Consider the following 14,416-nt stretch of genomic DNA (forward strand, 5'->3'; position numbering starts at 1 on the left):
TTTCTGTGGATTCATTATTATTCATTGAATACCAACTATCGTGGATTTCGTGGGTACAGGGAAACCACAAATTTGCTGTATGACTAAATGCAGACTTTTTGGAAAACCAGGAACTCAAATATCCATGTAAATTTTCCTCAATCCACTGAAATAGGTACATACAAAAAATAAAAAAATCCACAGTAATAGAGGTTACACTGATTATGTTTTGTCTTCTAGACCATACCTTTGTTGATAGAAGGTAAGGATGTTGTTGCTATGGCGAGGACAGGAAGTGGAAAGACAGCAGCATTCCTTCTGCCGATGTTTGAGAAGTTAAAGATACATTCAGCAAAGACTGGAGCTAGAGCTTTGATCCTATCTCCCACTAGAGAGTTGGCATTACAGACATTGAAATTTACAAAGGAGGTATTATTGTAAAAAGTGTTACTACAAATATATGTTAGAAGGTAATTAGAGGAGGTGGAATGACCTTTGTGGCCTTTATTTTTACGGGTATTTAGTTAGAGGGGTAGCTGGGGAAATATATTTTTGGCCAGCAACATAAGTAACATTTTTCTTAGTTTCAGACAGGAAAACAAATGTAAATAGGAAAAAATCTTGTTTATAAATATAATGGTTTAAAGAATTTGTGTCATAAAACTTTTCTGGTAGGCAACACTAAACAATTTAAATTTAATTTTTGTCCTTTTTAAAAAAATCCTGCATTGTAGCACATTCTGAGCTTAATAAGTAAAATATGAATAAAATGGAGGATTTAGAAGTCAATGGGACAACAACTGTGATTATTTTTGAAAAATTTAACAATTGGAATTTCATTCTATTTCTCTATGAAGAACTGCTAAGTAAATTACTTTCCCTAATAACAATGAAAATGAAAACCTTAACTTTCACAAAACATATTACAACACATTGATATATTTTATTTTAACAAAGCAATAGTGTTGAACCTTAATCATTCAATAAGATGAAACAAAGATAATATAAAATGTCTTGTTATTTCAGCTTGGCAAGTTTACTGGACTTAAAGCAGCAGTTATCTTAGGAGGAGACAGGTATTTTCTTACTTTCTATATGTATATATATAAGTTAAGGTTCAAGTTTACTGGACTTAAAGCAGCCGTTATCTTAGGAGGAGACAGGTATTTTCTTACTTTCTATATGTATATATATAAGTTAAGGTTCAAGTTTACTGGACTTAAAGCAGCCGTTATCTTAGGAGGAGACAGGTATTTTCTTACTTTCTATATGTATATATATAAGTTAAGATTCAAGTTTACTGGACTTAAAGCAGCTGTTATCTTAGGAGGGGACAGGTATTTATTTACTTTCTATATGTTTTTTATCGCACCGCAGGTAAATTATCAAGTTGTGATTGGTTTAACACTGTCACATGGTGACCCCCTATGAGACCGTAGAGGGTTAGTGAATTTCATAGGGGGTTCATGACACGTTAATGGTGACGTCATCTATTAATGTTGTTGTGTTTAATTGTTTATTTTTCAACAAATGAGCAGAAAAAGTAGCGTGCGATAAATTCGTTATACGGCTGAACTACTGACCCCCTACAGCCTCACCCCCTAAGGATTTTACTAACCCTCTATGGATCTGTAGGGGGTCAGTAGCAAACCATATAACTTATAATATAAGTTAAGATTCAAGTTTACAGTTAGCCATTCGTCCAATGCTGGAGATGAGTAAAAAAGAATTGAACTTGTATTATAGTTATTGCAAAATTTTGTATAGACACACAAGACAAATGTTGAAATATTGGTCCTTAGGCTAGAAACATGAAAAGATTTAAGAACAGAATGAGTTTTTTATATATTGATTAATATTTTATATTAATGCCTTTTTCTGTGCAGCAAAGTCATGAAAATAAGTTGGTCTGTAATCATATGGAGCTTTAAAATAATGATATATTTATTTTCCTCTCACAAAAGAGATATAAATAATAGAGATCTAGGGTGAGGGTGAATGAGACAGAAACCCAAAGACTAAAAAACTAAATCCTTAGAGAACTATTGAAGGTGAAAAAAATGTTATCCTTGACAATTTAAATAGAAAATACATCAACTTGACAGTAAATCAACAACATACAAAAAACTAATACATTATAGAGGGGGGATAGGACCTTTATCGGGATTCCGGGATCGGGTGTTTTTAAGCTCAGGATTTCGGGATTGACCCTTTGGGATCTGGGAATTCTTTTTTTTTCGAAATCGGAACCTCTGGATTTTGTGCTTTTAAGCCCGGGATTTCGGGATTACATATTTTTAAGCCCGGGGTTTTTTGGGATCAGGACCCCTCCTACCCTCCCTCATTATTTAGGTCAACACACTGTCTTAAATAATAGACCAATATTGTCTAAACCATATGTCAAGCTCCTTCTTAAGTTGTGACTAAAATCTGACTTTTGTTTTATTTTACAGAATGGATGATCAGTTTGCAGCCCTTCATGAAAACCCTGACATGTAAGTTAAAGCTGTCTCAAAGAAAGATAGATTTTATAATCATAAGATATTTATAATTCAAATTTAATGCATTTATTTTCAGGGCAAAATGTCATACAATAAACTATTATTACTTAAAATATTTTTAATTCTCATATGACAACATTTTAAACATGTCTTAGTCAAGTTGTGTCATTACAGCATGGATGATGCTAATAAAATGTAAAATCTTTAGTTGTTTGTATGGCTGTTTCTCTTGAACTGTAAGTTTAAAGCTGAAACTAGATCGTGATCTCTTTGATGTTATCCTTATCAATTATAAAGTCAAGACATTTTAGTGTGTCCTCTCATGTGTGTTACTCATAATGAATCAGTAATTACCAATATTATAATTCTTTTTTTAGAATAATAGCTACACCTGGTCGATTGCTTTATGTCCTTGTAGAGATGAATCCAAAGTTACTAATATTATTCTTTTTTTAGAATAATAGCAACACCTGGTCGATTGCTCCATGTCCTTGTAGAAATGAATCTAAAGTTACTAATATTATTCTTTTTTTAGAATAATAGCAACACCTGGTCGATTGCTCCATGCCCTTGTAGAAATGAATTCAAAGTTACTAATATTATTCTTTTTTTAGAATAATAGCTACACCTGGTCGATTGCTCCATGTCCTAGTAGAGATGAATCTAAAGTTACGGACTATAGAGTACATAGTGTTTGACGAGGCCGATCGGCTGTTTGAGATGGGATTTCAGGAACAGATGACAGAAATCTTACACAGAGTACCCGAGACTAGGCAGACCCTGTTGTTCTCGGCAACACTGCCTAAACTACTGGTGGAGTTTGCTAAAGCAGGTCTTCATGACCCGATCTTGATCAGATTGGATGTTGAAACAAAAATCAGTGAAAATTTAAAGGTACATACATGTATAAAGCAGAGCACTTCATAAAGTATTTCAAATCAATAGGAAATTGTACAGAAATTGATGCAAACAATTTAGAGCTTGACAAATTCAATAGGCACGTGCCTATTATGGAGGACTACGCTCTGGTTGTCTTTTGTTAATTATTGGTTACTGTCACATTGTACATTATGCTAATTATATTTTGAGATTTTACTGATTAAAAAAATCCAAAATAATAGAATATACTACAGGAAAATTTGTTAACTGATTTAAAAAAACAACTGAACATTGAAACTGATAAGTTTTTACATTTTAAGTTAGAAGAATTAATATTTTACTAATTCTGACTTCCATTTCAGATGTCATTCTTTGGATGCAGAGAAGATGACAAGGCTTCAGTTTTAATTCATCTACTGAAGAATATAATTGACCAATCAGAACAGACAGTAGTATTTGCTGCCACAAAACATCATGTGGAATATCTTAACATGGTATGTTAATAAACTCATCATAGATACCAGGATTGAAAATCTGTATGATCCAGACACACTTTTTGTCTACAAAAGACTCATCAGTGACGCTCGAATCATGTTTTTTTTTTATAAGACCAAATAAAGTACGAAGTTGAAAAGCATTGAAGACCAAAATTTCCTAAAAGTTTTGCTAAATTAAAATTTGTATATATGAAGTTCCATTTTCACAACAACAACAAAATGAAAGAAGAATCATTTGTACAAAGATTATAATATTTTCTACTATGATTTGAACAGCAATGACAAACTGAACTTCCATCTAAAGTTTTATGGCCCCATTTCATTGTGTTGTTTTGATACCTCTCATGAATGATTGCCATACATTTTCTTTGTGGCTGAGTGGCCTAAGTAGTTCTTCTACAGTGATCTGTTAACACTGAGGTTTGGAGTAAGAATCACTTGCGGCAGTTGTCTCCATCTTTATTAACTGGGAAAGCCTGCTGAAGGTCAATGGTTTTCTAGCTGAAGGTCAAAGGTTTTTTTTAAGGGTTTCTTCAACCAATAAAAACTGGCAAGAGTGATGAAAGTGGCATTTGATCAATCATAAAAACATTAAGACAGTATGAGTTCCATAAATTATTAATCATATTGTGTCATTATATTTTTACAGCTACTTCAGAAAGCAGGTATAGACTCCACCTATATCTACAGTTCTTTAGACCAAACAGCCCGTAAAATCGCTGTTGGAAAATTTGTAAACAAAAAATCGTCAGTTATGATAGTAACAGACATAGCTGCTAGAGGAATAGATATACCACTGTTGGACAATGTTATAAATTACAACTTCCCAGCCAAAGGAAAACTTTTTGTTCACAGAGTTGGTAAGTAGTCCCATACATACCACTAGAGGAATAGATATACCATTGTTGAACAATGTTATAAATTACAACTTCCCAGCCAAAGGAAAGCTTTTTGTTCACAGAGTTGGTAAGTAGTGCCATACATACCACTAGAGGAATAGATAAACCTCTGTTAGACAATGTTATAAATTACAACTTCTGCTAAAGAGTTGGTAAGATTGAATATCCTTGTTTTACCTCTCTCCCAAGGGAGGGGTGTATACTGTCTGTAACACTTTCCACTGTTTATAGGGTAATGTGGTATATTTGCTAATGAGACAATTATCCACTAAAGTTTAAATGAAGTGGGTGTAAGCAATTATAGACAACCGTAAGTCCTTCAACAATGAGAAAATTCACATCATGTGGTTGACTATGAAAGACACCAACATGAAACATATGAAACCTTTCAATTGCCTTATTGATAACAAAACAGTTTATGTAAAAATAAACATGAGACACGAATGTAAGACGACCACTGAACTACAGGCTCCTGACTTGGGATAGGCTCATAAAGAATGTGGTGGGGTTATACATGTTTGTGAGTGCTCAACATTCCCCTAACCTAGGACAGTGGCTCAACAGTGTGAATACATTTTGGAGTTTCTGTTTGCTGCAGTACTGTATGTTCTTAACTCTGATGCACACATATTAAAGCTTTTTAAACTGTGTATGTTCTTAACTCTGATGCACACATATTAAAGCTTTTTAAACTGTGTATGTTCTTAACTCTGATGCACACATATTAAAGCTTTTTAAACTGTGTATGTTCTTAACTCTGATGCACACATATTAAAGCTTTTTAAACTGGACTTTCTATTTTCTTTTTATCTTATACTGGCTAGCAAGATATCATAAAGATGTTGTTTTATAACTAAAACTTTTGAATAGATTAATGTATTTTCATATATGAAAGTTTCATAATGAAACATACATGTATCTGTTGTTTGTTTTTTTTTCAGGTAGAGTAGCCAGAGCAGGAAGAAGTGGTATGGCCTATTCTCTTGTTTCATTGGACGAGATGCCTTATCTTCTGGATCTTTGTGTATTCTTGGGCAGATCATTGAAAGTAGTTCCAATAGATAAAAAAGTCACAGGTACTGATTCTTTTCATTATTTCAGTTTATCCGCAATTATAAGTAATTGGAAGACACCCGCGAAATCACGGGCATTCAGAGTTGAAAGTGTGTAAACCTATTGTAGGAATGACAGGAGAATTTTAGAAAAGATATCAAAAGTCATAGGTATTTTGGGATAGGACCAGATGTGGATTTAGAGGGTTTTTTTTAAGGGGGACCGCCGGCCCTTTTGTTGAAAATATTTGGTTGATTATATAGGGAATCACTGACGCATGACTGGAGTGGGCCCCCTCTTAGGCTGTTAGAAGTCCCCAACTTATGAAATTTTCTGTATCCACCTTTGAGGACAATTCTTTTTCTAGCCCAGCTCCTCCTTTTTTCAAAAATTCCCAATTTTTGGTTTTCTTTTAATTTCAATAATACATGAATAATGTTAGCGTTTATCTGTATAGTCTCTATATAATAAATTCTGTGACCGCCGTGGATAGTAAACTTGAAAATGATAGCAAATATCACATACACTTTATTCATGGTATGCAGAAAAAAGAAAACTGGAAATCTAGTCTGACTTAAAATTCCTTCCAATGACGGAACCATATCCGGGAGCCTTTATTTTTGTTTTTCTCTCAAAATAACCAACAACGATTGGTTGTATTTGTGCATGGTTCAAACCGGAAGTCTATCTATGACTAAAATTCAGTCTGATGACGGAATCAATATCCGGACTCCGTTTTTGTCGTTTTTCTCCAAAAATAACTCAATCTGAATAATCATAAGAACAGATGGCAAATGCGACTAACCATGGTACCTATAGAACACAGAGGCATGATGATTAATTTATTTTGGAAGGAAGAGAAGCTACACACAAAATGAGGTCTTCTCGTTAAATAGTATAGATTGTAAATTTGTAGATTATATTATGGTTCCAACCTGAAGTTCAGTTTTTCTTTTTAGGCATTTTAGCTTTTGATACTTTTCAAGTTTTAAGTAATACATATAAAGGTTAACAAAAATACACAAATACTGGATCACATGAACACCTGACTTCTCCTTAAAAATAACAATCACACAAATAGTGACAAACAACACAACCCATGACTTGATATCTTGACTTGGTGTTGGCACAAAATGTGGTAGGGTTTTACCAGTTTTATGTCTCCGTAAACCTTTTCTACTCTCCCCTTTACCTATCTAGACCATAAAATGTAAAAATAAAAATTATATAAAAAAATCTATATATGATATATGTTTTTTTCAGATGATGATGGTTTTTATGGCTTGGTACCTCAGGATGTTATTGATGACATGTCAGAAAAAACAAGAATCTGGCATACAGAAATGGCAGAACTAGTAAGAGTTATCTTTCTTTTTATAGTAATTAAATGGAGAGTTTTTTTTACTTTTTTTCTCAGTTGTATGACACATTTTATGTAATTTTGCAGGAGGAATGTGTTATTTGATATTTAAGGGGCTGAAAGAAAACTCATTGATGTGATACAACAAAAGGTCAAAATAAAGGAAAAAACTAATTATTAGATAGAAATAAACTTATTGTTCTTCAGACTTCCTATCTTCTAAACCTGTTTAGTTAGAATTCCAAAAACACATTTAAATCTAATTTATCACCTGTACTTTGAGTACAATTTGCCTATTTTTCCTGCAGTTCTTTATTTCTTTTTTCAGGAGAGCATGAAGAAGGTGGTTGAGAATGCACTGAATAAATATATCAAGTCTCGACAAGCACCTGCTTCAGAGTCAATTAAACGTTATAAAGAGATGAATAAATCTGGGGTCAAACCTGGGGTTCATCCAGTCTTTGGTAAGTATATAAACGTTATAAAGAGATGAAAAAAACTGGGGTCAAGCCTGGGGTTCATCCAGTCTTTGGTAAGTATATAAATGTTATAAAGAGATGAATAAATCTGGGGTCAAACCTGGTGTTCATTCAGTCTTTGGTAAGTATATAAACGTTATAAAGAGATGAATATCACTGGGGTCAAGCCTGGGGTTCATCCAGTCTTTGGTAAGTATATAAACGTTATAAAGAGATGAAAAAAACTGGGGTCAAGCCTGGGGTTCATCCAGTCTTTGGTAAGTATATAAACGTTATAAAGAGATGAATAAATCTGGGGTCAAACCTGGTGTTCATTCAGTCTTTGGTAAGTATATAAACGTTATAAAGAGATGAATATCACTGGGGTCAAGCCTGGGGTTCATCCAGTCTTTGGTAGGTATATAAACGTTATAAAGAGATGAATAAAACTGGGGTCAAGCCTGGGGTTCATCCAGTCTTTGGTAAGTATATAAACGTTATAAAGAGATGAATAAATCTGGGGTCAAACCTGGTGTTCATCCAGTCTTTGGTTAGTATATAAACGTTATAAAGAGATGAATAAAACTGGGGTCAAGCCTGGGGTTCATCCAGTCTTTGGTAAGTATATAAACGTTATAAAGAGATGAATAAAACTGGGGTCAAGCCTGGGGTTCATCCAGTCTTTGGTAAGTATATAAACATTATAAAGAGATGAATAAAACTGGGGTTAAGCCTGGGGTTCATCCAGTCTTTGGTAAGTATATAAACGTTAGAAAGAGATGAATAAATCTGGGGTCAAACCTGGTGTTCATCCAGTCTTTGGTAAGTATATAAACGTTATAATCAAGTAGTTGCCAATGGTAAGATTTATATTTCCCATCCAGAGGACCTGAGTTCACCCTGGTTTTATGATGGGGTTTGTTTTGATCAGAGTTTACTTTATAATGGTTTTATGATGGGGTTTGTTTTGATCAGAGTTTACTTTATAATGGTTTTATGGTGGGGTTTGTTTTGATCAGAGTTTACTTTATAATGGTTTTATGATGGGGTTTGTTTTGATCAGAGTTTACTTTATAATGGTTTTATGATAGGGTTTGTTTTGATTAGAGTTTACTTTATAATGGTTTTATGATGGGGTTTGTTTTGATCAGAGTTTACTTTATAATGGTTTTATGATGGGGTTTGTTTTGATCAGAGTTTACTTTATAATGGTTTTATGATGGGGTTTGTTTTGATCAGAGTTTACTTTATAATGGTTTTATGGTGGGGTTTGTTTTGATCAGAGTTTACTTTATAATGGTTTTATGATGGGGTTTGTTTTGATCAGAGTTTACTTTATAATGGTTTTATGATAGGGTTTGTTTTGATTAGAGTTTACTTTATAATGGTTTTATGATGGGGTTTGTTTTGATCAGAGTTTACTTTGTAATGGTTTTATGATGGGGTTGGTTTTGATCAGAGTTTACTTTATAATGGTTTTATGGTGGGGTTTGTTTTGATCAGAGTTTACTTTATAATGGTTTTATGATGGGGGTTGTTTTGATCAGAGTTTACTTTATAATGGTTTTATGATAGGGTTTGTTTTGATTAGAGTTTACTTTATAATGGTTTTATGATGGGGTTTGTTTTGATCAGAGTTTACTTTATAATGGTTTTATGATGGGGTTTGTTTTGATCAGAGGTCACTTTATAATGGTTTTATGATGGGGTTTGTTTTGATTAGAGTTTACTTTATAATGGTTTTATGATGGGGTTTGTTTTGATCAGAGTTTACTTTATAATGGTTTTATGATGGGGTTTGTTTTGATCAGAGTTTACTTTATAATGGTTTTATGATGGGGTTTGTTTTGATCAGAGTTTACTTTATAATGGTTTTATGATGGGGTTTGTTTTGATCAGAGGTCACTTTATAATGGTTTTATGATAGGGTTTGTTTTGATAAGGGGTTTACTTTATAATGGTTTTATGATGGGGTTTGTTTTGATCAGAGGTCACTTTATAATGGTTTTATGATGGGGTTTGTTTTGATCAGAGTTTACTTTATAATGGTTTTATGATGGGGTTTGTTTTGATCAGAGTTTACTTTATAATGGTTTTATGATAGGGTTTGTTTTGATCAGAGTTTACTTTATAATGGTTTTACGATGGGGTTTGTTTTGATCAGAGTTTACTTTATAATGGTTTTATGGTGGGGTTTGTTTTGATCAGAGTTTACTTTATAATGGTTTTATGATGGGGTTTGTTTTGATCAGAGTTTACTTTATAATGGTTTTATGATAGGGTTTGTTTTGATTAGAGTTTACTTTATAATGGTTTTATGATGGGGTTTGTTTTGATCAGAGTTTACTTTATAATGGTTTTATGATGGGGTTTGTTTTGATCAGAGGTCACTTTATAATGGTTTTATGATGGGGTTTGTTTTGATTAGAGTTTACTTTATAATGGTTTTATGATGGGGTTTGTTTTGATCAGAGTTTACTTTATAATGGTTTTATGATGGGGTTTGTTTTGATCAGAGTTTACTTTATAATGGTTTTATGATGGGGTTTGTTTTGATCAGAGTTTACTTTATAATGGTTTTATGATGGGGTTTGTTTTGATCAGAGTTTACTTTATAATGGTTTTGGAGTTGTTTGTCTTTTTATGATTTATTCTTTTATGCATGTATAATTTTTTTCAACCTAAAGTTTTTATTAGCCCATTGGTACATCTATTTTTCCAACCAAATGTTTATTTGTATACATTATTGTTTAGGGGCCAGCTAAAGCTCTCTGTGTACATGATTTTCTGGCTGCATTGAGGAACCATTGGTGGTTTAGGACTGTATTCTGCTCTTTGGTCAGGTTGTCTCTTTTACACATTCCACTTTTTCATTTAAATTTTCTATTCTACTGTGGATTCATTATTTTTTTGTTGGAAACCTATTTTCGTTGGTAAAGTTGAACAAGAATTTAAATGTTCAATAAACTACAAATTTTCTATCATGTTGTATGCAGACATTGGTAACCATGAAATCACATAGACACATATTTTCCGCAATCCACGAAAATTGGTACCCACAAAATTAAATGAATATAAATATATTGATATTATAACTGTCAGTATATTTAAAATCACAGAATTAAAAGATGAACTGTTACATGATTTTTTCTGTTTAATTTCAGGCGATTTTGACAGTATAAAAGAAGATGGACGATTACAGTTGTTAAATGCATTGAAGTCATACAAGGCCAACACAGTTAGTTTAATACAATAGTTTTACATTTTATTAGTTAGCCATTATTGATAGGATTGCATTGGCGGATCCAGGGGGGAGGAGGGGGTTGGAACACCCCCCTTTTTTGGCTGATCAATGCATTTGAATAGGGGCATGTACCTGGACCCCCCCCCCCTTTTTAAAATGACTGGATCTGCCCCTGGATTGAGTATATTACTTTTCGTCAGTTTGACAGCTACGAAACAACTAAAAAATCAACAACACAAACCTTAGCAAAACAACGAAATAGAAATCCAGGAAAATATTTGTATGCCCCGCCTAGGATAATAGAAGGCATTATGTTTTCTGGTCTGTGCCTCCATTCGTCCCTCCCTCCGTTTGTCCTTTTTGGAGTTAAAGTTTTTGGTCAAGGTAGTTTTTGATGAATTTGAAACTTAGTATACATGTTTCCTGTGATATGATCTTTCAAATTTTAATACCAAATTAGAGTTTTTACCCCAATTTCACGGTCCACTGATTGTGTGAGTGGGGTATCGGTGTACTGTGGACATATTCTTGTCTTTCCTAAATCCACATAAAATGTTGCCGAAGAAAATGAAATGAATCATCAATAATGTATTACTAGAATTTACAGTTATAACATCAATTTCAGACAATATTTGAAGTAAATGCCACGTCTAAAACAAGAGCATTTGGCGTGATGAAGAAGAAGCGTGGTTACCATCAAGGAGTGATAAAACAGCAGGTCAATAGGTTGGTAGGGGAGACAACTCCAGCATACAGAGAAACTGTAAACAAACAAGATGCAGCAGACGAGGATGACTTGACAGTGAGTAGTGATTCTTGTCAAGAGAGTTATGTCCCCTTTAAATATTAATTTAATGGAACATCGCATTGTTAGCCCTACCAACAGTTTTTGCCAGATTTTTTTTCACATTCATATCAAAGTTATATATCAGCAATGTCTTGGACAAATTATAAAAAAACAATGCTGATCAAATATTTGTTTGAAAGTTATGCCCCTTGAAAATATTGATTGTATTGGAAATTGCATTTCATCTGCTCTCAAACCTTCATATCTGTAAGATACTTAGAAAGTTAAAGATTTAATATGTGCAATGCTGGGGACATCGAAAACCTGTTCTGTTTGTGACAAAATTAACCAAAAAATGCGTAAAAAACAGAAAAAACTTAACCAAACAGTCTTGTTGATCAAAGTACATATTCTACGTGACAAATTTTCTATTATTTCCAATTTCACTTGTTTAATCATTAGGTTTTACCCTTTAATTTCTGTCTGTATGTCCCAAAATTGGTTTCCATTGTCTTAAGTAAGCCTCAACTAATTTCATGAAACTTGTAAACAATGCTTAGGCCACGGTTTTTTAATTTGTTGGTTTACGGATTTTCTCCATGAAAAAGTCGGGTCGGTTGGTCGGGAAAAAAAAAGAAAAAAAAAGATCTTTCAAGACATGCAAAATAAAATATATTCCACCTTTCTAATAATATGTTTGTCATACTATTTTGTCATCATTCTTGAATTTTAGTTTGATGAAATATTATTGCTCAGCTGTAAACATCGCATTGACATTGTCTAAAAATTTCCCGTAAAAAAAGGGGGGTAGACGGACAAAGATGAGATTAAATCGTCATTTCACTAAAAAGAAAAACAGATTACTGTCAGAAGCTCTTGATCAAAACTTGGTGAATAATAATAAGCTCGGAAACTGATAAAGAAAAAAATGTAAAAACGTCGTACGAAAATAAGTTTCAACACACGTGTCAAAAACGTAATAGACTCGTCCACTGGAAAAACGAGAATATAAAATAAATAAATTTTAAATAAATAATCTGTTGTCATGAATTCCCGTTTTTATCCAAATGGATGATATTTTTTTATTTTCTATGAAACAAGAAAATATCAAATGATTTCTTAAAATTCAGTACTTTAACTTGATGTCTTGAACTTCCCCGTGTCCACATTTGGACAAGTCTATTTCTATGAGAACATGCATCTTACGGACTGGTGACAAATAAGGGAAACGAACTTATCGTGTTATTGGTTTTAAACACAGGTTTCGTTCTGCAAAATTATTTGCGCAAACAACATTTCAAGGTCATTAATAATTGGTTTGTCTATTTTTAGAAACGTAAACTGAAAGTTTATTTTTTTTACAACAGAAAGTGTCATCACTTCTGTTAGTGATTAATGCATTTCTTTTCATAAAAAAGGATATTTTAATTATTTTCCAGGGACAATGCATTTGTTAGGGTCGGCGAGAATAAAAAAGCCTAAAAAGTCGATTTTATTTTTATTGTGGAAATCGGCAAAATCGGGTCGGCGGATCCGTAAACCAACAAATTAAAAAATCCTGGCCTTATTACCACAAAACACAGATCAAGTTTGAATGTGGGTGCCATCACATTTACATTTCTAGAGTTATGCCCCTTTACAGAAGTTTCATTTCCATTTTCTAACTTAAGTTAGCCTCAACCAAATGTTATGAAACTTATACTCAATGCTTATTTCTATAAAACTCAGTTCAAGTACAAATATACATTTTTTTGTAGCATCACTTTTACTGTTCTTGAGTTATGTCCCTTCATAACTTTATATACAAGCAGAGGCATCATCTCAGATGGACACATTCATGTCTTTCTTTGACATTTGCATTTTAGTGTTAGCTGTTGTGTCTTTCCCCCTCATTTTAAACTATCCATCATTTTTTTCCTCCACAGAATGCTTTCAATGTTGTGATTGGTAAAAAGAGGCCATGTCAGACAACTGTAGACCCAGGTACAAAGAAAAGGAAAGTGGAAATAAGAGACGAAGAGAACTATCTCCATTATAAACCATCAGACTTTGATACTGAGAGCAGGTAAAAAAAAAAATATAAAAAAAGGGGGAGGTTACAATGGAAGAGAATTATCTCCATTATACACCATCATACTTTGATACTGAGAGCAGGTAAAAAAAAATATATAAAAAAGGGGGGAGGTTACAATGGAAGAGAATTATCTCCATTATAAACCATCAGACTTTGATACTGAGAGCAGGTAAAAAAAGAATATAAAAAGGGGGAGGCTACAATCAAATCAAGTTTATTTTGATAAATTTTATTAAACATCATAGCAAACAATATATTTATTTATTTTTTTAATATAGGCATATGTATTATTTCAGTATCAGAGCTAAGGAAAGTATAAAGGTTATTCCTGATTATTTTATAGAAGAAAAAAACCATTTAGACTGTTTCCTGGTAAATTTATAATATGGGGCTACCCAAAAATGGCATTATGAGTGCCCTAGCCTATACCATTTTCTGATAATACTTAAATGACACATGACTGAGAAGTTCCGTATTTTTATTCAGATTGCAATTATGATATTTTTGTTTCATTCATGGTTGTTAATTTCTGTGTCATTTTGGTATCTTGTGGAGAGTTGTCTCTTTGGCAATCATACCACATCTTCTTTTTTTTTTATATATATCTATTGACTTTGAAACTTTTGCTTAAGTTTACATATATTACTTTGTCATTACATCAGTTCAAGGAGAACCATTAGGGGAG

The 14,416-nt window shown here is 32.9% G+C and overlaps 1 protein-coding gene across 3 annotated transcripts in view; it reads left to right on the top strand.

Moving 5' to 3' along the window:
- The window catches only part of LOC134700521 (ATP-dependent RNA helicase DDX54-like), a 36,246-nt gene that overhangs the window by 3,477 nt on the left and 18,353 nt on the right, over positions 1 to 14,416 (top strand). For all 3 annotated transcript variants that reach the window (XM_063561903.1, XM_063561905.1, XM_063561904.1), the window contains 12 exons: positions 220 to 408; positions 1,006 to 1,055; positions 2,433 to 2,474; positions 3,095 to 3,374; positions 3,722 to 3,853; positions 4,506 to 4,716; positions 5,697 to 5,831; positions 7,072 to 7,163; positions 7,497 to 7,632; positions 10,791 to 10,864; positions 11,496 to 11,672; positions 13,583 to 13,722. In XM_063561903.1, the coding sequence (XP_063417973.1) occupies positions 220 to 408; positions 1,006 to 1,055; positions 2,433 to 2,474; positions 3,095 to 3,374; positions 3,722 to 3,853; positions 4,506 to 4,716; positions 5,697 to 5,831; positions 7,072 to 7,163; positions 7,497 to 7,632; positions 10,791 to 10,864; positions 11,496 to 11,672; positions 13,583 to 13,722 (1,658 nt within the window). The remainder of the gene's footprint in view (positions 1 to 219; positions 409 to 1,005; positions 1,056 to 2,432; positions 2,475 to 3,094; positions 3,375 to 3,721; positions 3,854 to 4,505; positions 4,717 to 5,696; positions 5,832 to 7,071; positions 7,164 to 7,496; positions 7,633 to 10,790; positions 10,865 to 11,495; positions 11,673 to 13,582; positions 13,723 to 14,416) is intronic.

The sequence above is a fragment of the Mytilus trossulus genome, unplaced genomic scaffold, assembly GCF_036588685.1.
Source record: "Mytilus trossulus isolate FHL-02 unplaced genomic scaffold, PNRI_Mtr1.1.1.hap1 h1tg000158l__unscaffolded, whole genome shotgun sequence".
Lineage (NCBI taxonomy): Eukaryota > Metazoa > Mollusca > Bivalvia > Mytilida > Mytilidae > Mytilus > Mytilus trossulus.